Source organism: Oreochromis aureus, linkage group 6 (genome assembly GCF_013358895.1).
Source record: "Oreochromis aureus strain Israel breed Guangdong linkage group 6, ZZ_aureus, whole genome shotgun sequence".
Classification (NCBI taxonomy): domain Eukaryota; kingdom Metazoa; phylum Chordata; class Actinopteri; order Cichliformes; family Cichlidae; genus Oreochromis; species Oreochromis aureus.
Genome location: NC_052947.1, coordinates 204123 through 227470, shown reverse-complemented (window position 1 = coordinate 227470; position 23348 = coordinate 204123). Strand labels below are relative to the sequence as shown.

At 41.6% G+C, this 23348-nt stretch overlaps 1 protein-coding gene across 1 annotated transcript in view; it reads left to right on the top strand.

Annotated features, from left to right (window-relative positions):
- The window catches only part of LOC116326579 (potassium voltage-gated channel subfamily H member 1), a 141686-nt gene that overhangs the window by 52782 nt on the left and 65556 nt on the right, over nt 1–23348 (top strand). Inside the window, exon 9 of the mRNA XM_039614013.1 lies at nt 1453–1705. Within this exon, the coding sequence (XP_039469947.1) occupies nt 1453–1705 (253 nt within the window). The remainder of the gene's footprint in view (nt 1–1452; nt 1706–23348) is intronic.

Here is a 23348-nt window from a genome sequence, read left to right as displayed (position 1 = left end):
ACCCTCACCCCAGGTGCAGAGGCCTATTTCTGTTCAGGAATGTTGTGAATACTTTGAGATTTATATTAATTGCAATTCCTACCTCTACATTTATTAAAAAAAATATATAATTAGCACAGCATGGCTGTGAACTGATTTAGATTGTGGCATGCAAAAGAATCTTAACTAATTAGCTCAAAGACATTGAGCTTGTTATTCAACCCCAAGCTGATAGGGGGAGCTCTTTATTTAAACACTTTCCAGTGTTTCCATGTGCCTCAACCTTCAACAACAGCAGAACAGAAGTCACTCATGGTACATGAGTGACATCCCGCTACAAAACAACTGTCAGTGACTCTGCACCACGGCGTAAACACAACATTCAAGATAACAGTTAAAAGTAACTAGCCATAAACAATAAAACAAGAACATCTAAACAGCAGCACATGTCCCAAGGCATGATGGGAGAGAACTAGCTGTTTCTGGATGTATTTTTACGATCTAAATATGCATATGTACGAAAAAATATATTTAAGAAACAAGTAAATTGTGTTTTACTATATTTACAGTGATGTTATGTTGTTTTACCTTTGACATGTAAGATCACAGTCTGCTTATGTAAATTGAATGATATCCTAGGAAGACAGTACAAAACTGTAAAAAATTACAGTAATATACTTTGACATTACTATTTTTTGGAACAGTGTGAATTTTTGCTTCTATACAGTTATAGCTACAGTTTTAGCAGTGACATTACTGCCCAACCAAACTGAAACCAGAATTCTTAAAGTTTTGAGTTTTGAAAAAATGGAACCATTCATACTCTTCTGCACAAATAAATCACAATATATTTCCATGAAGAGGCCGCTAGGAAAACTGCAACCACTAAATACCTGCAAAGAGTAAGGCAAGTCCTGAGCAGTCAGCTGAATGGAATGAACAAGATCTGGGCAATTGACACTTATGCCCCACTGGCCACCGGATACCTTGCTGGAATAATAATATGGTCAAAGGAGGACATAGAAGCCACTGACATCAAGACAACGAAGCTGATTACCATGCATGGAGGGTTTCACCCCAAATCCAGCATCTTGAGACTGTATGCTAAACAGAAGGAAGGAGGCCGAGGGGCCGAGGACTAGTTAGTGTCTTTGTTGTCCAGGATGGAACAACAAAGATCCATGAATACATCAGGAAGGTGCCACAGCCAATCCTGTACTTAGTCAATACTTCAGTCAGTCATGACCAAAAGGTTTGGCAGTGGAACAATGTAAGTAAGTAAGTAAGTAGAATGTAGTTCATCAGCATGGAAATGAAGCATAAAAATGGCAGCATCATTATGTCTACATTAACTGTATTTCTGTTTTCAGGTCAGCCTAGGAAATCCTGAATATAACTACTGCTGACATTTTAGCAATGACCATTATTTATCTGGCTCTATGTGACCTCACCTTGGTCTAACTCTGTTTGCAGGTGCTGCAGATTTGTCCAAAGGACATGCGAGCAGACATCTGTGTCCACCTCAACAGGAAGGTGTTTAAGGAACACCCGGCATTTCGCCTGGCCAGTGATGGCTGCCTGCGGGCTCTGGCCATGGAGTTTCAGACCATCCACAGTGCCCCTGGTGACCTTATCTATCATGCTGGAGAGAGCGTGGACAGCCTTTGCTTCGTCGTGTCTGGATCGCTGGAGGTCATCCAGGACGATGAGGTGGTGGCCATTTTAGGTGAGGGTCTTCAGTTAGAGAATAAGGCTAAGAATGTTAAAAAATGAAGCTTTAGTCTTTTTAAAGGACAGTGTGAAAGTGGGAAGGAAAAACTTGCTTTTAAGCAGGAAGAAACCTGTAGCAGAACCCAGCTCAGGAAGGGGCAGCCATCTGCCACGACCATAGGGGATGAGAGTGGGGAAGACAGGACAAAAGACATGCTGTGGAAGAGAGGCAGCAATTAATGGTAACTAAGTAGCCTAGGGCTACTGCAACATAACTCAGGGAGGATTCATGTTCTCCTGATCTAGCCCTAACCTTATGATTTGTCAAAAAGAAAAGTTTTAAACCTAATCTAAAAAGTCTGTCTACCAAATCCAAAGTGGGAGCTGGTTCCACAGAAGAGAGGCCTGACTATTATTCTACTTTTAATTATCCTAATAACCACAAGTAAACCAGCAGTGTGAGCGCTAAATGCTCTATTGGGGTAATACAGTAATATGAGGTCTTTAGAATAAGATTTTAAATTCGATTCTGGATTTAATGGGGAACCACTGAAAGAAGTCAGTGTGGGAGAAATATGCTCTCCATTTCTAGTTCTCATCCCCTACTCTTTCTGCAGTATTTTGGATCAACTGAAGGCTTTTAAAGGAGTCTTTAGGACAGCCTGATAATAATGAATTCCAGTAGTCAAGAAGTCTAACCTTGCCCAACCTAGTTTTTCAGGATCACTCTGAGAAAAGATCTTTCTAATTTAGAAACATTGTGTATATGAAAGAAAGGAATCCTACATGTTAATTTAATATGCAAATTGCAGGCCATATCCTGTTCAAAAATTCAAAGATATTTAGGAGTTTTAGTTTTATATGAATTTAGAAGCATTAGCGGTCATCCAGGCCTTTGTGTCTTAAGGCATTCCTACAGTTTAACTAATTGATGTGTATCATCTGGTTTTGTGGCTAGATAAAGCTGGGTACCTGCATAGGAGTGAAAATGTATGCTATGCCTTGTATTGATATTGCGTAAGAGAACCATGTATAATGGAAACGGAATAGGTCCTAGCACAGATAAGAAAAAACTCTTCAAATAAACCATTCCTCTTCAGATGATAAGTTTTGCCACTACTCTTTCACAAATTTTTTAGATAAAAGGAAGGTTGGAAGTTGGCCTATAATTAGCTAAAACAAATGAGGTAATTATAGGCTAATTTGTCAGCTAATAATAATACACGTTCCCCATTGCAAAGTAATCAATTTGTACATTTTTTATAGCCCATTTGTTGAAATGAAAATGATTTATTGTCCATGGTACGCTCTCATAGTAGTGCTATTAACCCTCCATACTATGTGGACCAAATATAAATAACAGATCAATGGCCTCTTTCAAGTGCTATTGCTTCTAGTTAGACACACACACTTGGCAGATTATTTGTTACTTTCTGCATGATGAGAAAGAAGGCTGTCCAAAATTGATTAGTTCTGGTGGGCGCGGCATGGCTAGCAGCAGAGACGAATGTGTTCAGGTGGTTGGCCACGTGGCCAACGGCTGAGAAGAATCAGTTCAGGTGGGCAACCACATGGCCGATCCAGAGGACAGCCCGCATAGAAAATGGCAGTGACACAGGACAAGCTGTGAATGGAGGCTGTTGGGCAGCTTGGCAGGTGGCTGGCATGCAGGACCAGACGAGGCGGATCCTGTAGGCGATGGCATGGGAGCTGCGGGTAGAGGAGCTGCAGGTGACGACGTGGGAGTCGCGGCTGGAGGAGCTACAGGCGATGGCGTGGGAGCTGTGGGTGGTGGAGATGAAGCAGGACCAGCAGGTGCGGAAACGTCTGGCAGCGGAGACGAAGCAGGGACAAACTGAACTGAAATAAACATGCAGAATTGACAACCACAATGACAAGACAAGGAACTGAGGAAAACTGAGGATTTAAATACACAGGCTAATGATGATGATGATAAGAGAGTGTTGAGTACACAGCTGAACTTAATGTAACTAATCACACACAGGATGTGGAACTAAACATAATGCACATAGACAGAAGATTACCACACTAAGACAGTAAACGCATGGACTAAAAACAGTGAACATAAACAAACTGAAAACACTGGATCAACAACCCAGGAACCCTGAAACATACTTTTTAGAGTCAAATGTTCATCTACCACTATTATTACTATTCATCTACCACTAGAATATAGAAAAAGGTCACACATCAGCTGTCCAAACCTTGTGATGTACTGCTGACCAAAAAGAGCACAAAGTTTCATTTCACATTTGCCCAAAAAACACCTTGATTAGTCTTTTGGGAAAATATTTTTTGGACTGATGAGATAAAATCTGTGTGTGTAATACACTATCACAACTCCTTTTTCCTTTCTGGCACGACCACTACTGAAATAGGGAAGGCATGATTAGAAGATGCTCACCGGCTGCGAAAACCAGTCTCCCCTGCCACCCACTGCACATGCTCCACCCAGGTCTCACTGTGGATGACAACATCATCCAGGTAGAAGCAGTATATGTAGCTTGTGGACACAGCATGCAGTCCATGAGGTGCTGGAAAGTGGCTGGGGCTCCACAAGCCGAATGGAAGTGTGAAAAATTGGTACAATTTTCCTAAGACTCTACAGACAAGGGAATCTGCCAGTAGCCCTTGGTTAAATCCAGCATTGTAAAAAAAAGTGAGCAGTGCCTAACCGGTCCTGGAGCTCATTGACCCGTGGCATCAAACTGTGAGATCTCATTCACCTTGCGATATTCAACACAGAACCATATAGCCCCATCTTTCTTTACTGCAAAAACAATGGGGCTACACCACGTGCTGTGTGACTCTTCTATTACTTTACTTAGCTGTTGCAATGCAGCAACATCTGCTCTTTGGACCTGTGTGAGATGGTCATCACAATGGAGGGAGACGGGAATGATTGAATTTGGCACCTCTGGCCCCAACTAATCTCTCTCCTTCAGACTCATCAGAGAAGCCTCTCAGCCTCTCTCCATGTTTCTAGGAGATTGAGGTGATATACCTGTGTGGCTCCAATACGGTGGCCCCTAGAGACAAAGCACACACAAACTCCAAAACACGTACAAACTCCGAAGCACGTGCAAACTCCGAAGCACGTACAAAATGCTTTGGAGCAGTGCAAATTTGTATGTACTGCAAAGTACATACAAATTCCAAAGCACATACAAGCTCCGAAACACATGCAAACTCCAAAACACAACGGAAGTGCTCCAGGACGCTAGGGGCAGTGTTGAACTCGATTTGCAAAATAAACGGCAAGTTTGTTGCAAACACAACAAACTTGCCGGATACTGGCAGAAAACACCTGCAAGGATAGAACAACCACACTCATATATATTCAAATAATTAAAAGAAAAATGTTCATTTACCTGTTACTACCACACACCAAATCCAGTCGTTGGTACTTCCTAGCTTGTGTAGCCACTAGGTAACAAAAACTCAACACTGCCCCTAGCGTACTGGAGCACTTCCGTTGTGTTTTGGAGTTTGCACGTGTTTTGGAGTTTGTACGTGCTTTGGAGTTTGTACGTGTTTTGGAGTTACCTGGGTGTACCTGGGTGTTCACCTCAATAACAAACTGGACTGGTCCACGAACACAAATGCACTCTACAAAAAGGGTCTAAGTTGTCTCCACCTGCAACGGTGGCTGAGATCCTTCGGGGTGAACAGAACACTCCTAAGGATGTTTTACGACACTGTGGTGGCGTCTGCCATCTTTTAGGCTGTGGTCTGCTGGAGTGGTGGAATGGCAGAGAGGGGCACGGGGAAACTCAACAAATTGGTCACGAGGGCCAGTTCTGTCCTGGACTGTCCGCTGAAGTCCATCGAGCAGGTTAGGGAGGAGAGGATGTTGTCTAAGCTAAGATCCATCATGGACAACACCCCACACTGAGCAGCTCGTTCAGCAGAATACTTTTATACCCACAGTGCTACCGCAGGTCATTCTTACCAGCAGTTTTTAGACTCTATAACACAGTTTAACATCAACTTTTGGTTATCTTACTGATCAGCAGTGATGGGAATAACGGCGTTGCAAGTAATGGCGTTACTAAGGGCGTTACTTTTTTCAGTAACAAGTAATTTAACTAATTACTATTTCTATCGTTACAATGCCGTTACCGTTACTAACAAGAAAATGTGGTGCGGTCGCATTACTATTTTTCAACAAACAGACGGCTGAAGCTGTGTTCAGCTTACCACATCTTATATCAGTTGCACGGAAGTAGCTGTCTATGTAAGTAATCTGGGCGCTATAGCTTTAAGCAGCTGTGCGCGCTCCCGCGGACAGCAATCACTTTCTGGCAAACGATCACTTTTTGGCACAACACCTGAAGCTAAGGGGGCAAAACAACCGCATGAGTGCTGCTGTTTGACTGAGGAAGAATAAAGTAGTCGTGGTAAGCCAATCACATGACCACTTTAAGATGACAAAGCAACATGGTGATATATACCATTTTTTAAATTGTGTTGATAGGCCACATAAAACCAGAGTCATGATAAACAATATATACGAGGTGTTTTTTCCTGAATAGTTTCGTCACGTTTACTGTCTAAGGACAGAGCTAGCAAACACTCTCTGCTTATGACCCAAAAAAACAAAAAAACAGCCCTTTCGTGTTGGTGGAAAAGTGTACCACACGACCAATCAAAAAATGATACAGCAACATGACATTTGGTTGTTTAGGAAGAGGGCGAAGTTTTAGGAGTAACGGTGAGAGAGAGAGGGAGAGAGAGAGAGAGAGAGTGAGAGAAAGACAGCAGAAAAAGAGAAAGAGTGAGTTTTGAGATGTGAGAGATTTGTGTCGTTTAGCATGTTTGGAGTGTGTAGTTAATGTGTTGTCTTGTGTAGTGTAGTGTTTTGGATAGTTTGGTGTTGTGTGTCAGAACAATGAGGTGACTGCTGTCTCCAGTTATAAAAAAAAACAGGAGGAGTAATACACCTGCTGCTGTCAGGCCTGCTGTAATGTTCTCCTTTATAGTGGACAGAAATTATTTTTTTGGAGTGGCAAAAATAATTTGTGTGGCATCTCATAGAATGCAGAACACCTGATTGTTATGTAAATAGTTTGAAATTGTTTTTTTTTAAAAAGGGTAAAAGGTGAATGGCTGCAAATAACTTTGTTGTTTGAAAAACTTGTGCATATGATTTTAAAATTGACCATTTATATTTGCATTTAAAGTTATGAAATATGATTCAATAAACATGTTTGTGGTTGTTACAGTAAAAAATATAACTTTTTCTACTCGGATTTTATGTTTTTTGCCTGATTTTAAAGGGCTGTTTTTTGTTTTTTTGGGTCATAAGCAGAGAGTGCTTGCCAGCTCTGTCCTTAGACAGTAAACCTGACAAAACTATTCAGGGAAAAACGCCGCGTATATATCGTTTATCATGACTCTGGTTTTACGTGGCCTATCAACACAATTTAAAAACTGGTATATATCACCTTGTTGCTTTGTCATCTTGAAGTGGTCATGTGAATGGCTTACCACGACTACTTTATTCTTCCTCAGTCAAACAGCAGCACTCATGCGGTTGTTTTGCCCCCTAGCTACAGGTGTTGTGCCAAAAAGTGATCGTGATTGCCGTCCGTGGGAGCGCGAGCAGATGACAGATGACATTCCACACTCCCCACAGTGTCTCCTTGGCAAAATCTAATCATGAGTCATGTGACTCATTTTTTCATCGTGTTTGTGGAATATAAGATATAGAGGCTCTCAGGCATCATCATGCATGTATTTGTGTACAAACACTCAATGACTCAAAAACAGCTGCTGCTTTTTACATTAAAAAAAAAAAAAAGTGTTATCATTGTGACACACATTTAAAAAAAACAAAATCTTGGGACAGGGGCATTTTATTTCACCACATTGGCTCACCTCTTCTTTTAAAAAGATTGTAGTTTCATGTTAGTTTTAAGTTTTTCCTATTAATATAGCTGTTAGTAGTAGTATGGTAATCAATTTGATATAACAGCATCAATATCACTATGATAGCGGTTTCAAACATCCCAAAGGTATTTACAATTGGCATTTACTGTGCCCACATCAGTGGTGCCACTCAGCAAAATAAATCAGTCAGTTCCATTTAGTTCTGAAAGAACAAGTTCATCCTCTGATGGCTCAGATCATGTTTGTGGCCTACTCAAATCACTTGATTAAGTGAAATGACCACAGAATGTTACCGGAAGTTTACCGGAAGCCCACACACACAGACCAGTCCCTACTCTTTGACTCCCACCATCATCTTGGAGTAATCAGGACCCCACAACACTGGGCAGAAAATGTTCCCTCTAAGCCTGAAGGGAATAAGAAGGAACACACACAGGTAAAGAAAGCTCTTAAAATAGGTTGTCAACCTAATTGGGCTTTCATCAAATCAGCAAAGAGGCACAGAAAAGAACTAACTAGGGAGAATCAGACAGACAAAACGGAACAGTATTGTCCTCCCTTATGCAGCAGGTTTATCTGAGAAACTCAGGAGAGTCTTCTCCAAGCACGACCACCCAGTGTACTTCAGACCCAGCCATATACTGAGACAAAAACTGCTTCATCCCAAGGACAAAACTCCCACACAAAAACCATTACAACGTAATATATGCTGTGCAGTGCAGTGAGGATAGTATGGGCTCAAAATGTGGTCATAAATATTTTGTACTTCAGTTTTGTACTTGTAAATCGAATTTGTGTGTGTGTAAAAAAGATTTGTATGTGTAAAAAAGATTTGTGTGTGTGTAAAAAAGATTTGTATGTGTAAAAAAAATTTGTGTGTGTGTAAAAAATATTTGTATGTGTAAAAAAAATTTGTGTGTGCGTAAAAAAGATTTGTGTGTGGACTTAGCCAAAAAAACCCCTGCAAGTTACAAGTACGAATTTTGACCCTATTTTTCTTCCTTTCATCTGATTGGTCAATGTCATGTTAATCACAAATGTAACAATCCAATCAGAGAACAGATGGGTTTGGCTGTTGGAGGGGCACTTTTTTGAATCTTTTTTACACATACAAATCTTTTTTACGCACCACCAACTATGTTAAAAACAAACACCACTCACGCCTCACAGACGACAGCTTGCAGTCCTGCGTAAAGATGAAAGTGACTTCGTACAGCCCCAATTAGCAGACGCTGTACGCAGACATTCAGGAGCAGAAGCCCCATTGTAAACATATCCGACGCGTCAATGTTTGCATGAACATGCTTTTTAGCATCTCTTTATTGACCCCTTTTCACACACGGTTGCTGTACACACACAGCTGGCTGAAGCTTTCCAGCTCACAGCCCAACACACACCAACAACAACAACACAACAGCAAAGAGAGCACAGACTTTAAGCCAGAGAGGCGTGATTGCGGGTGCCTCCCCTGCAGCGGCACCGCAGACCACGACACACCACACACATTAGCCAGCTCAAATAAATATTTATGCAGATATTTTGCATTATTTATTTTTCATTGTTTAGTGACATAGTGCTTTTTAAAAAAAAATTCAAGTCAAGGCTCCGCTACATGCTCCAAAGGCCCAAAGGCGATATAAGGATGGCGGCTCACAACATTTTTTGTTTGCTACATGCATAATTTAAGTTAAGCACTTCATGAATTTCATAAAATCTATGAACACACCATAGTTGTTTAAACAAAGCATAAAGGCAAAAAAAACAATATATACAGAGTTATCTTCATTTTAGATGTCAAAGAGTATATGCGTCTCCCAGTGTTTTCTTTTCAGCGGAAACCGGGTCCAAATGGCTCTTTGGGTGTTAAAGGTTGCTGACCCCTGATATAGAGGGAAGCCCTTGGATTGAGGGGTGAAACTGTGTCGTCAGTGCATGTATGAGTTCAGGGTGGTTATGGCTTTTGGGAAGAAACTATTCCTGAGTCTGTCAGTCTTTGTGCTGATCCACCTGTAGCGCTTCCCTGAGGGAAGCAGGTTGAACAGGTCAAAACCAGAGTGGGAGTTGTCCTTGATGTTTGCTGCTCTGCTGAGGCAGCAGGAGGAATAAATGTCCATCAGGGAGGGGTGAGGGCAGTCAATGATCTTATGTGCCGCCTTGACTACTCCCTGAAGCCTCATTCTATCCGCCTTAGTGCAGCTGCTGTACAATACTGTGATGCAGTATGTCAGCAGGTTCTCAGTGGACTAGCAGTAGAAGGTCAGCAGCAGGTTGGAGTCCAGTTTGTACCTCCTGAGGACCCTCAGGAAGTGCAGCCAGTGCTGGGCCTTCTTGACGAAGGCTGTGATGTTGTCTGTCCAGGAGATGTCAGTGGAGTTGAGGACGAAGAGAAACCGAAAGGTGTGGACCCTCTCTACACGCTTACCATTGATGTAAGTAAGTAAAGTTAATTTATTAAGCGCTTTTCATAGGCAAGCAGTCACAAAGTGGGGCTACAGGGGGGGCTAATTCAGTGCTGTGCCTCCTGAAGTCGACAGTGACCTCTTTGGTTTTCTTGGTGTTCAGTGCCAGGTTGTTCTCTGCACACCATGCTGCCAACTTCAGGACTTCCTCTATGTAAGCTGCCTTGTCTTCCTTTGAGAGTCCAACTACAGTGGTGCCATCAGCAAACTTGATGATGAGGTTGTTGTCGTGGGTCGAACTGCAGCTGTGAATGTAGAAGCAATACAAGGTGGGGCTCAGCACACAGCCCTGTGGGGAGCAAGTGCTCAGAATACGAGTGGAGGAGAGATGAGGGCTGAGTCTTACAGTCTAGGGCTGCTTAGTGAGAAAGTACTTTATCCAGGCCCATGTAAGAGGGAGGAGGCCAAGAGTGACCAGTTTGGTGATAAGGATGATTGTATTGAAAGCTGAGCTGCAGTCAACAAAGAGCCTTCGGACATAGCTTTGCTGCTGTTCCACGTGGAGAGCTACAGCAACGGCGTCTTCTGTGGATCTATTTCGCGTGATATGCAAACTGGTAGGGGTTGAGGTCCGGGGGGAGTGACTCGGGAGAGCAGGAGGAGAGGTGGTTGGACTGGCCGAGGTGGGGGAGCGGTATGGCTCCTTAGCTGGACTGGCCATCGGGCATTTGCCCGGTGGGCCAATGGTGATTTTTCGTTTTCATGGGCCGATGTTCTTTTTTTCTTTCTTTTTTTTGGTAACGTATAAACAATGACAGGTGGTGGATTGGCACATGTGTAAAAATAACTCAATTGTTTGGTGGTGACTATGGCGGAGCTTCCACAGATTCAGTAACATTAGCAAGTAGTGGAGGCCAGCAGGTGGATTAGGGAAAGGTGAGACAGGAGGAGGAGAGACCAGAGGCGGCTGCCGGTCCGAGTATCAGGGGAACTGAACTTGAGGTGAGAAGTTATGAACTGCAGTCTATCTGGGTCAGATATAAACCTAGTTTAGGTATAGTTTATTTTCGTTGTGCTAACTTTTTACAGTAAATTACAATAACTCGTCCTGCGTACTAGCTAGAATGACAGAGTTTCTATACTGCTGGGCGGGTGCTATGATGTTACTGATAGTGAACTTTATTTTATTCATAAGGTTAATTAGTAGAGTTGCCAACCATCCAGTAAAAAAAGGAATCGCCCCGTATTCAGAGAAAATATTACACCTTTCGTATTGAGCTGAAAAGGAACGCGATTTGTCCCGTACTTAAGCTAGAATGAAAAAAAGACACAAAGCTGGAGTTATTCTGTGTCTTTACGCTGCATAGCTGCTTCTTCTAGACTTGTAGTCAAGACCGCCTAATCCGAGACCAAGACAAGACCAAGACCAGAGGGTATCGAGACCAAGACAAGACCAAGACCAAGACCAAGTTGAGACGAGACCAAGACCGAGACTGAGTCGAGACGAGACCAAGACCAAGACCAAGACCGAGACAAAAAAAGTCTTTAAACTGCAGCCAGATGCTGCTTCGTTTACGGGTCTCAGGCATATTTATGTGTTTTTGCTTTCGCACAGCCCTCCTCACCGCTGTCTACTGTCTCACTCACTTACTGAGAGGATAGACGGCTGCTCCACTTGACTGTCGCGTCTCTCACCCTCTCTGTTTTTCACATAATGATATTATCCTATATCCTCGCATGTGATTGGCCACAATATGGAGGGATTGGAGCATAACTGAGCCACTGTGTGAGAGCTGAGCAGCGAAAGGAAATTAAGTGAGGGTAGAAATGACTGAAAGATTATTATGCTCTCTTTTGAGTTTTGTTCAAAAAAGAATGACTTCATATATATATATATATATTTCAACATTTATTTATCTAAAACAAAAGTTTACTCTAAATTGATGTTTAACAGTAAAAAAAAGTTTTTATGTTTTCTTCCTAAAGTGTATGTAAACATCTGGTTTCAGCTGTGAATATACTGCTGTGTATTGAAATTCCTCTTGTTTTGCATAGAAATATACTGAACAACATCCAAAGCATAATATATAAAATAACATCTACCTGAGTTTTTTCTTTGAAAGAAGCTCCTTATGTCCATTGTTGTGTTCATCAGTACACAATTGAAACCGATTTAGAGAGTTTGTTTAGCCGTGGAGGGTAACAACTGAAAATATGAAATGTAAGCTAAGACTCTCTAAAAAAATCAGCATTGTCGTTCGGCTTTTTATTTATCCATTTGTTGATTCACTCGAAGAGCAAGTAACGCAACCAAGTGATCATTTTGATATCAATCTTTTGTGATACACCGTCATATTTACATTATTAGTTCAGTACGAATGATTTGCTTTGGTACCTGATCAAACTTAAGCTCTCCTCTGTCTGCAGCAAACTCGCAGGCAGCAGCTTCTCCCGACTCGCTCACATGGGTGCTGTGCTCAGTCGCCCGGTGCCTGAGCTCGGATCATACCAAAATTAGGGGAAATTTACGACGGTGCGCTCTGTGCTTCGTGTGTTGCTTTTGTTTTATACAGTTGTCAGTCAGGCATCTAACTAACAAATTACACTCCAAAAGACCCCAGGCTTCTGAAAAAATGACCCTGGCTTAAGCCCAGTAAGCCACCCCCCCGCTCCGCTGATGGTTGACTCCAAATCTCCCGAACACTATGTCGATTTGAGAACGCAAGACCGAAACAGCGAGACCAAGACCGAGACCAAGACAAAAGTCCATCGAGACCAAGACAAGACCAAGACAAAAGTCCGTCGAGACCAAGTCGAGACCAAGACCGGTCTCAAGACATCCAACTCTAGCTTCTTCTTCTCTCATTCTCTCCCCTCCCTCTCCTGTTGCTACTTCAATCATGAAACTGATCAACGATCAGGTGATCGGCTTTTCTCACCAGTCACAAGTCCCGTCTCTCGTTTGTTTATCACCCATTTTGCACCAGAAAGAGGAAACCAGCCGATGTCGTGCTAAACAACAGCAGCACATTTAAGCTTGATCAGCTGTTGTTAGAATTTATTTAATATTACTTTCTAGTATCAGCTGATGTTTGCTGGAGCCACAACTGTAAAAGCTGCTGGTCATGATGTCGGTTTGGATACGTGGTGGGAGGGAAACATGAAGATGAAACCAGGAGATGTCCTTACTGAATCATCAGAGCTGAACAGGTGATGGAGAAACAGGTTTACCTTTTAGGTGACATGAATGAGTTGAAGGGAAGTTATGAACTGTTTCTGAGAGACAAATAACACCTCTGTAGCTGACAGCTGGTAACTGTGCAGGAACTGGTCTAGCAAAGTTTTGCCAGGGGGCTAGGTAGTACTGTGTGTAAAATGCCATCAAAGTCAATTAAGGTTTATTCTTTCTCACCTGTCTTTCTGTCTCCTTTCACTTTTTAAAGGTTGCCATGTTAGAAAAAATATTTTGCCTGCCATGCTGTTTATTGATGTGATAAATAAATAGTTAATGAAAATATCACTAAATCTGTCATTTATTATTTTTAATATTCAGTAATGATCATGTCTCACCTCTAGTCTTCTCTGTCTTAATGTCAGGTTTCCACCATGTGTTGTAGATAGTTCAGGAGGTTAACTCGACCAAGCAGTTTTTGGGTTTCGGCTAAATACTGTTTCGAAAACCAGAATAGGGAGGATGGTGTAGGTTTAAGTTTATTAGATTGATACATATATACCAACAAGACAGTGTACATCACTGTCACAACAGTGTTTGTTTTCATTCAAAGGCTTTATGGTTTTTCCTATAATGCCTGGTGGGCCAGTCTCTAGTCAAAATGCCTGGGCCGATTTTCTGTCCGAGTCCAGTCCTGTATGGCTCTATATACATGCTTAATGTTGGAGTACACATGATCTAGAGCAGAGGTTCCCAAAGTGTATCCCACATTCTTGATTTTTAGTTCACAAACACTTCTTGTAATAGCTACTCCTGAAATTTTGGACATTATGCAGTAAAGTTACAGTGGGATACAACTAATATCAGGCTGATCCTTCCGTAATTTGTTCCCCCTGTTCAAATCACGGACAAACAGTATCCCACAGCTGTTTATTTTTTTGAACCCATTTTGCACAGAGAGGCATTTTTTGAAAAATGTATTGACAGCAATGTTGAATATTATTACACAGGGAAAAAAAACAACTATATGTAAAATAATTACACCATGACGCCTCTGCCTTTCTAAATGGAGGGACAGTAACTGCGTGTGTATATGTAAGCGTGTAAAAACTGCAGATACATTAACAGTAACAGTATTTTGTCTCTATCTGCCATTCTGCAATTCATCTCATGTAAACAATAACGTGGCGCACAGCGTGACGTGAAAAGAGGCACATAGCTTTGTCGTTGCGTGACGAACTCTGTATTCCTCGTCCACACGTAAACGCAAAAAAGGAGTTTTAAATAATCTCCGTTTTCGGTGAATCGCAACGCCGTTTACGTGTTGACGAAAGGCCCAAACGCATAGAAACAGCTGCGTTTTCAAAAATACCCGTGTAGGTGTGGACGTAGCGTAAAAGAGTTAGTAGTTTATTTTATTACTACCTGTAATTTATTGCCGTTTACTTGTATTTGCTTAATTGTTTACTAAATGTTTGCGGTGTGAAATAAACCGCAATGGAGCAAAATATGGGTGTGTGTGTTTGGAGGATGTGTTTGGGGGGGGGCAACATTTTTCTTGTAAAACAAAGGGGGGCCTGGCAAAAAAAGTTTGGGAACCACTGATCTAGAGTGTTCTCTCCCCGTTGGGACATTTGACATGCTGATAGAATTTTGTACAGTTTTCATGTTGGCCTTATTAAAATCACCTGCAACAATGTGAACACTATCAGGCACTATCAGGGCCCGTTGTTGTTCGTCAATGGTATAATGGTATATATAGATATAGGCTCGGAAGAGGTGGCTTGTGTGGTTGATTCCTTAGCATGACAGCGGACCTGCAGCCCTGCTTATGTTTCCTCTCCCTCCTCCGTCTCCTCTCCCTTCTCTGTCCATGCTTATGCTAAGGCATGCATTGCAGTATTCAAAATTAATACATTTATAAAATTGGTTTTTTGTTGTTGTTTGTTTGATTGATGTTTAAAGGGAGATGCGACTGTAATTTCATTATGTCATGTAATGAATATGAAGCTATTTTGCTTTTCTTAAGTGTTGCATCTTCAAAAAACAAAAATGAAATGACTGAGCCTCACACAGGAATATCGTTGCGACGTGTTTACTGAACCTTCTGTTTAGTCACATGTACCCAGTGTTGGTCAAGTTACTTGCTTTACAACCTGAATAGGTAATAAAGCGATAGATCTTTCAGCCCAATTCTACTTTTTCTGCATAATCCATCATAAAAAATGTAATCAAATGAAAAAGTCTCTTTTTAAAACTTGTTTTATTAGTTTTAATCTTTTAACTTTATGCATCAAGCAAAAGTCAAATTATATATTAAATTATATATAAAAAGAAGTTTTCTTCCCACGGAGTGTAAAGCGGACACTAATGTTTTTGTCACTTTTTACGGAATCAAACTCAAAGTAAGGTCAGCACTTCCACGCTTTAAACGCTGCACGGTCATATGATCTCCCACATTATAAGTATTAAAGTAGTTTGTGCAAAACTGTGCAGTGAGGACTTAAAGTGGTTTAAGTGACAATGTGTAGAGTCCAGTAGTTGAAGTGAGTGTGTAATGGTATGTACAGAATGTCAACAGTTCAAAAGCCTGATGGCTTGTGGGTAGAAACTGTCTCTATGTCTGCTAGTGCGGGTCTCTATTCACTGCTTCTGGCTTAAATGGCTTACTGATGCTTACTTGGTCCGAAATCAGACCTAGGAGTCACTATTACCATTCATTTCGCCCTACATCATATTTACTGGTTGCCCACAATTCACGCAATTCTGGAGGGTCTGGGGTCAACTGGCATGGTTTCACTTGCTGAATATACTTTTATTTTTACTAGCAGCTAACAGCTCTTACAGTACTACTGTCTTGTTGCATGCTATGTGACTGGCTACAGGACTTTTTGACTGGCAGGCCCCAGTCTGTCAGGATCGGCAACAGGACTTCAGCCAGCATTATTACAAACACTGGCGACTCCTGGCAACTCCACAGAGTTGCGTCCTCAGTCCCATCCTCTACACCCTGTACACCCATGACTGTCACCTCCAATAGGGACAACACCATACTGAAGTTCGCGGATGGACAACTCCTTCTTCCCCACTGCAATTAGTCTCTTGAACAGCTGACCTCTTTTAACAGTAATAATAATTTTTGCACATCAGGTCATCTTAAATATTAAACCAGCATATTAAGCTCATAGCTCTTTTGCACACAAATCTATTTAACACTTCAATTTTTGTCTCCATTCATTTATTTATACTATTTCTATTTTATCTGTTCTAGTTCTATTTGTACATATTAACCGACATCTGTGTGTGGACAGCAGAGAAAGCATTTCGTTGCACAGAGAAATGCTTTTCTTTGTACAAATGACAATAAACACTTTGAATTGAATGCTTAATCATCCAGGTTTTATGTGTTCCCACATTAAAAACAGCCTTCATTATTTCTCAACCCCGTGTAGTCCTATGCGTGGGATATTTTGTCCTCTGCATTTAACCCATTCACTCAGTGAAGCAGTGGGCAGCTACCAATCCAGCACCCGGGGAGCAGTGTGTAGAGACAGTACCTTGCTCAAGGATACATCAGAGTAGCCGTTCGTTGGCTTTGAACCCCTGACCACTCTACGTACTGTGTTATCCCTGCTCAGGTTATTCCTCCATGTTCTTTTCTCCCTCGTTGTTATCTTCTTCCTCCTTCTCACCACTGCTGTCTGCCTCTCCCACATCCTGCAGCAGTTCATAGTTATGACATGTACATTCTCAACTGTCCCATGGGCAGTTTTTCTTCAGTCTTGTCTTATTTTTCAGTCTCTTCCTCTGAAACTTTACTCCATGTGTGACAAATCTTGAACATTCTTTCCAAGTCCTTTCACACACAGTGATATTGCAGGTCAACTTGCCAGCTTGTGATTTGGAGGGCATCTCTTTATCCATGATTGTTCTTACAAGCTGAAGCTGTGAAATGTTTAGCCAAAAACTCAGCCTGAGTGTAGTTTTTAATTATGTTAGTGATGTTGGTAGGTGGGTTGATCCAGGTCCAGGTTTACCTGCTACTGACACACTGAGACTTTAAAAAAATATAATTTTTCATCCTGTTAACACTGTTAACACTTTCCCTCTCTGATTCTTCTTCTTCTTCTTTTTTGTCAAAAAAGAATCTTTTAGACTGCATTAAATTACTCTCCTTTTTTTTTTCCAATCATCTTCTTCTTCACCTTCAGGGCAGTTGGTCCTTTCTCCCCTCACACTCTAATCACAGCTTTACTCAGGACACTCACAATCATGCTCTCACATAATTTAAATTGCAATAATCAATATTTCCTTAAAAGCCAGTCATTTTATTTGGCATAACACTTCAGCAACTGACCAATCAGCTAGGCACTACTTCAGTTTCCACAGCCAGACAGTTTGTTGACACTGTGCAGTGTCTGCTGTCTTCTGGCTTAGCTGAGACATTGTTAATATCTACCAGCAACTTTAAATCCCCACACAATATCACATTCCAGGCCTCAGTTGATCTCACACATGCTTACAGACACAGTTGTTGTCTAAGTAACCTAAGAATTTGCATGGGTCAGCACCCATAATCTCTATTTTAAAATATTCACTGACATTCTTATTTTTTCTTTTCTTTTCATACATACAAAAATGTTTTAGGCTTGCTTTTTTCCTGATAGTATTTGCAGTCCATCACCTACCTGGTTCTGCTGATGATAAACTTGAGGCAGTCACCTTCCCATCTTAAATTTTTTAACATTATTTTACTTTAACTTTTTTTCTCTTTTTTTCCGCACGATATTTAGAGGTCGTCCCCTACCTCCGCCCGATTCTTTGACTGTATTTTAAATAGGGATGGGTACCGGTATGGTTCTGACATAAATGGTAGTAACCAGACCGAAAAGCGGCGCACACTTCGGTGCTTTATTTCGGTGCTTTTTTTTTTCTTGAGATGTCATACACTTTGGATTCTAGGCAATCATTTTACCTTTGCAAGGATAGTTGGCGGGCCCAGGTACGTACGTTCTTTTAGAGCAGAGCTACAGATTAAAAATGCCCAAGGTGAAGCGGTCAAAAGTCTGGCTGTACTTCACAGCAAAAGATGCAAACTCAGCAGCCTGTGCTTTAACACTAGATTTACTATCCTGCGCAAATTTGCGTAACTTCCCTAAACCCAATACCCCCTAGAATTACTGGCTTTTTTATTTTCTGGTGCAAGTCCCGAGGTGTTAAGCACCCCTGCTGAGATTTTCACAGGTCGTCAGCTTGTTTCTCCTACAGCTTTTGTTGTGCAAACCACCCATTGTCCTTGAGGCCTGGCACATTTGCATTTGCTCACTCAGAGTTGCTCAGATCCAAGGCAGGCCAAACCTCTGTGTTACAACTTTCAGAAATGCCTGATAGAAATGCTTCAACTTACTCATGAGATTTTGACCACATTTTTTTATGGAAGTCACAACTATATTGAATGCACGACCGTTGTTGCCAGCTGCAAGAAATGCTGTTCCCTACCAAGGTTCGTTTCAAAGTTTGAAAGACTTTGAAATAAAACAGACTTAATGTACCCATATATTGTGAATGTCTGTCTTTTGTATGTAGGTTGTAACACAGAGGTTTGGCCTGCCTTGGATCTAAGTAAACAAATGCCAATGTTGCACAAACACACACACACACACACACACACACACACACACACACACACACACACACACACAGCAAATCTGCATTTATTTGTCCCACAAGTGGAAAATCTGCATTGTCATTGCAAAAAGTGGACAGAGCACAGTATAGAAAGTGCACTATACAAACAATCTGGAAACATAAATATGGACACGTGTATTCAAAAATATTGGTGTATGTATACACACACACACACACACACACACACACACACATCTATCTATCTACGTGTGTGTGTGTGTGTGTATATATATATATATATACACACACACACACACATATATATATATATATATATATATATATATATATATATATATGATATAGATGTGTCTGTGTGTATAACTAGACTTTATGGTTTAAGTTCATGAACTTATGGCATTCATTTCAATCCTGTTTGTAAGAGCAATCATGTGTCCTGTTGGTGCCATTGTGGATTGCTGGTCAGAAAGTTTTCTGGTGCCACTAATCAAAGAGACAATGCCCCGAGATAGATTCATTTCAATTATGCAACACCTTCGATTTGATGACAGGGACACGCGGGCAGAACGGGTGAAAACAGACAAATTTGCAGCGATCTCCGACATCTGGACACGCTTCAACGAGAACTGTGCTAAGAGTTTCACTCCAGGGAACACATGACCATAGATGAACAGCTGTTCCCTACCAAGGTTCGTTGTCCATTCACCCAGTATATTGCAACCAAGCCAGACAAATTTGGGATCAAGTTCTGGATGGCCACGGATTTGGACACCAAATATGTCTGCAGTGCATCTCCTTACTTGGGAAAGGACCCCAGTCGTCAGAAGGGAGAGAGGCTGGCAGAGAACATGCTCATGAAACTGATGGAGCCGTTTTTGGATGATGGGAGAAATGTCACAACGGACAATTTCTTTACTTCACTGTCACTGTCGCACAGACTGCTGCAGCGCAAAACAACATTACTGGGCACGGTGAATAAAGTCCGGCGTGAACTTCCTCAACTTGCAAAAGATACTGCAAAGCGAGAGGTATTCTCCACTTCAGTGCTTTTACAGTGTGGTGTAGACGTGTTGGACCAAATGGCACGGATGTATTCTGTAAGATCAGCAACACGCAGGTGGCCAGTAGCGGTTTTCTACAATATGCTGGACCTGGCGCCAGTGAATGCCTACATTTTGTACAAGGCATGTACAGGGTGGACAGGCAAAGAAGATTGTTTCTGCGTCTTCTAGCTCAGCAACTTCGTGCCGATTCATGCAGCACAAGGAAATCTTAGCACAGAGGCAGGCTGCTGCAGCTGCTGTGCCAGGGACTGTAAAGACAACACAGTGCCAGGTGCAAGAGAGCTGCAACAGGAATCGCAGCAGATTTACCTGTGCAACATGTAAGAAATTCACCTGTGCCAAATGCAGGGATGATGGACACTGGGTCTGCAAACCCTGTAAAGTTTGAAACACTTTGAAATAAAACAGACTTGTGTACCCATATATTGTGAATGTCTGTCTTTTGTATGTAGGTTGTAACACAGAGGTTTGGCCTGCCTTGGATCTGAGTAAACAAATGCCAATGTTGCGCACACACACACACACACACACACACACACACAGCAAATCTGCATTTATTTGTCCCACAAGTGGAAAATCTGCATTGTCATTGCAAAAAGTGGACAGAGCACGGTATAGAAAGTGCACTATACAAACATTTTATATATATATACATATATACATATATATATATATATATATATATATATATATATATATATATATATATATATATATATACATAGTAGTTATACACACACATACATAGTTATACACACAGACACATCTATATCATATATACACACACACACATATATATATATGTATGTATATATATATATATATATATATGTGTGTGTGTGTATATATATATAGATGTGTCTGTGTGTATAACTAGACTTTATGCATATTATATAAGGTGTGGCTATATAAATATATAAATATATGTACAACTCTGTGTATATATGTTTATGGACAGGCATGCAGGCAGGTAAGGAAGGAAAGCAGCCTTGCAGGAAGGAAAAACTTGAATCTCTCATGGTTAGGGGTTGGGGAGGTGTGTTTGCACAACAAAAGCAGGAGAACAATGGAGCTGACGACCTGTGAAAATCTCAGCGGGGTGCCAAGAGGTGTTAAGGTCGGGGGGAATTTACGCAAATCTGCGCAGGCCAGTAAATCTAGTAGTAGGGACTTGCACCAGGGAAAAAAGGCTCAGTAATTCTAGTGTTAAGTGCTTTAAGGTGATACCGTGCAAAGGAGGTAACACCTCGAATCTCATGAAACACCTGGCAACACATAGCGTTTCTTTAAAAGCCGAGAAATGCACTGTATTTGATAGCTTGCTGCAAGACCTCACACCGAGCACATCTACTGCGGGTGTGGTGCCTGTTATCGGACCCGGAGTTAGCAACATCCCCCAAGAACCCGAAGAGGAGAGTCCTGGCCCCTAGCCCTGCCAGTGTAGCAGAAATGATGACGGATGATGATGGCAGCAGCAGCCGTTCTTCTCTGGGTGAGTAGCTTCATGTTGTTCGTGTGTAACTTACGTTGAGTAGGCTAACCACGTTATTAAATTAATGCACGTAAGGTGAACTAGCAAACACCGTCGTAGTTACATGCAGCTGTCTTCTTGTTTGATAGAGTGATACCATATATGCCCTATAGCTGCAGAAAAGGCTAAACATGAGAGGTTTTAGGACAAAGTTTGTGTTTTCCATTGTTTAAGCACCGGTTCCAACCAAAGGAGGTATGTTGTATCAACAGAAAAGGCTAACTTGGTTATCATTTTGCAGAAAAAAGAGACTGCTAAAAATAAAAACATAAGAAGTTTTTGGACAAAGTTTGTGTTCTCCATTCTTTAAGCACCGGTTCGAGCACCGTTAAAGCACCGGCACCGTTTCAAAAGTACCGGTTTGGCACTGGTATCGGATAAAACCTAAACGATACCCATCCCTAATTTTAAAGGCATCAACTGCCTTAAACCAAATTTCCTTGATGATATTTTAAGGGTGTCAACTGCCTTAACCCAGAATTAAAAATATTTAATCATTCAATACTACAGTCAAAAGTCCAGAAACAAACAAAAAACAGAGTTCGCAACAAACAAAATGCTGCAGTCTAGAAAAACAGAGTCTAAAAGTCAAAATGCCAGGAGCAGGAGACCAAAACAAAATTAGTCCAGAGACCAGCCATGTGCCCGGAAAAACAGTCCTGGGGTATACCACAAAAATAGAAGGTAGGAGAATAAACCAGCTGTATTCCATGGAACCATCCAAGGTATATGCTCATTGGCAGGGGAACAATATGAGAACAGCCCCACCAGGACTGGAGACGGAGCAGTAATGGAGCATATGAGAGAAGGACGCAACCCAAAACCACAATGCTCAGTGGCTAATGGATCTAAGTGCAGACGATAGCAACCTCCCTCAACAGGGTCAAGTAACCACCACAGTGGCATACATCCAAGAACGGGTCTCCAGTATGAAGAGTTGAACAGTACAAGTCCTTGACAGTCCTGATCCCCAAGGATCCGCCTCAGTACCATGTGGGAACTCCTGTTAGGGATCATAGCAGCTAAGATGAACAGGCACATGGCTCAATGCTTGTGGGAGGCACAGAAAGGAATTGGCAGCAATATAAGAGGAGCAAAACACCAGCTCCTGTTAGACAGAGCAGTCGCCCAAGACTGCAAGACCAGACTGACCAACTTGTGCACTGCCTGAATTGGCTACAAGAAGGCATATGTCTCAGTGCCCCACACATGGATCCTGCCAGTGGCAGGAGTAACCTGGACTGAAAGACAGCACAGAGGCACTAATCATGGCAGCACAGGAACATGCTCTGAGCAGTGAGCAAAATATCCATAGAGGCTGGGGTCTACCACACCACAAGACCCCAGCTCGGTGTAGATTAGCGTTCTTTCCTTGCAGTCTGAAAGCAAATACAAAGCACTAGGGTTGCCACAAACGATTATTTTGATAGTCGACTAGTCACCGATTATTTTTGCGATTAGTCGACTAATCAGATCATGCATCTATTGGACGTAAAACGTACAGCTTATTGCACCAGCATGCATCTGCTCTTGTATAACTATCATTAGCTTACAGCTTTAAGTGTTTAAGGTATGTGCTAGCAAAAAATAAAGACAAGATGATAGTTTATTAAATTTGAATGAAATTTGCAGATTGTTTCAGTGAAGTTTAATAAACTCAGCCGTCTGCTCCTTGCTATCTAAAATATAACAGGACACCGGAGTAGGGCTGGGCTATATCATACTGTTCACGGTAATACCGGTGTAATTTTGGGCAACGATAGGAAAATGAAATATCGCGATAGAATATGGGTAAAACGCGCAGGCGCAGTGCCTATGTTTACATACGCACATGGCAGCGACGCAGAATGAGAAGAGTGAAAGTGGATCGTTAAATGAAACGGATGAACCAGAATTGGTTTGTAAAAATGCTGCAACTTCAGTGGTGTGGA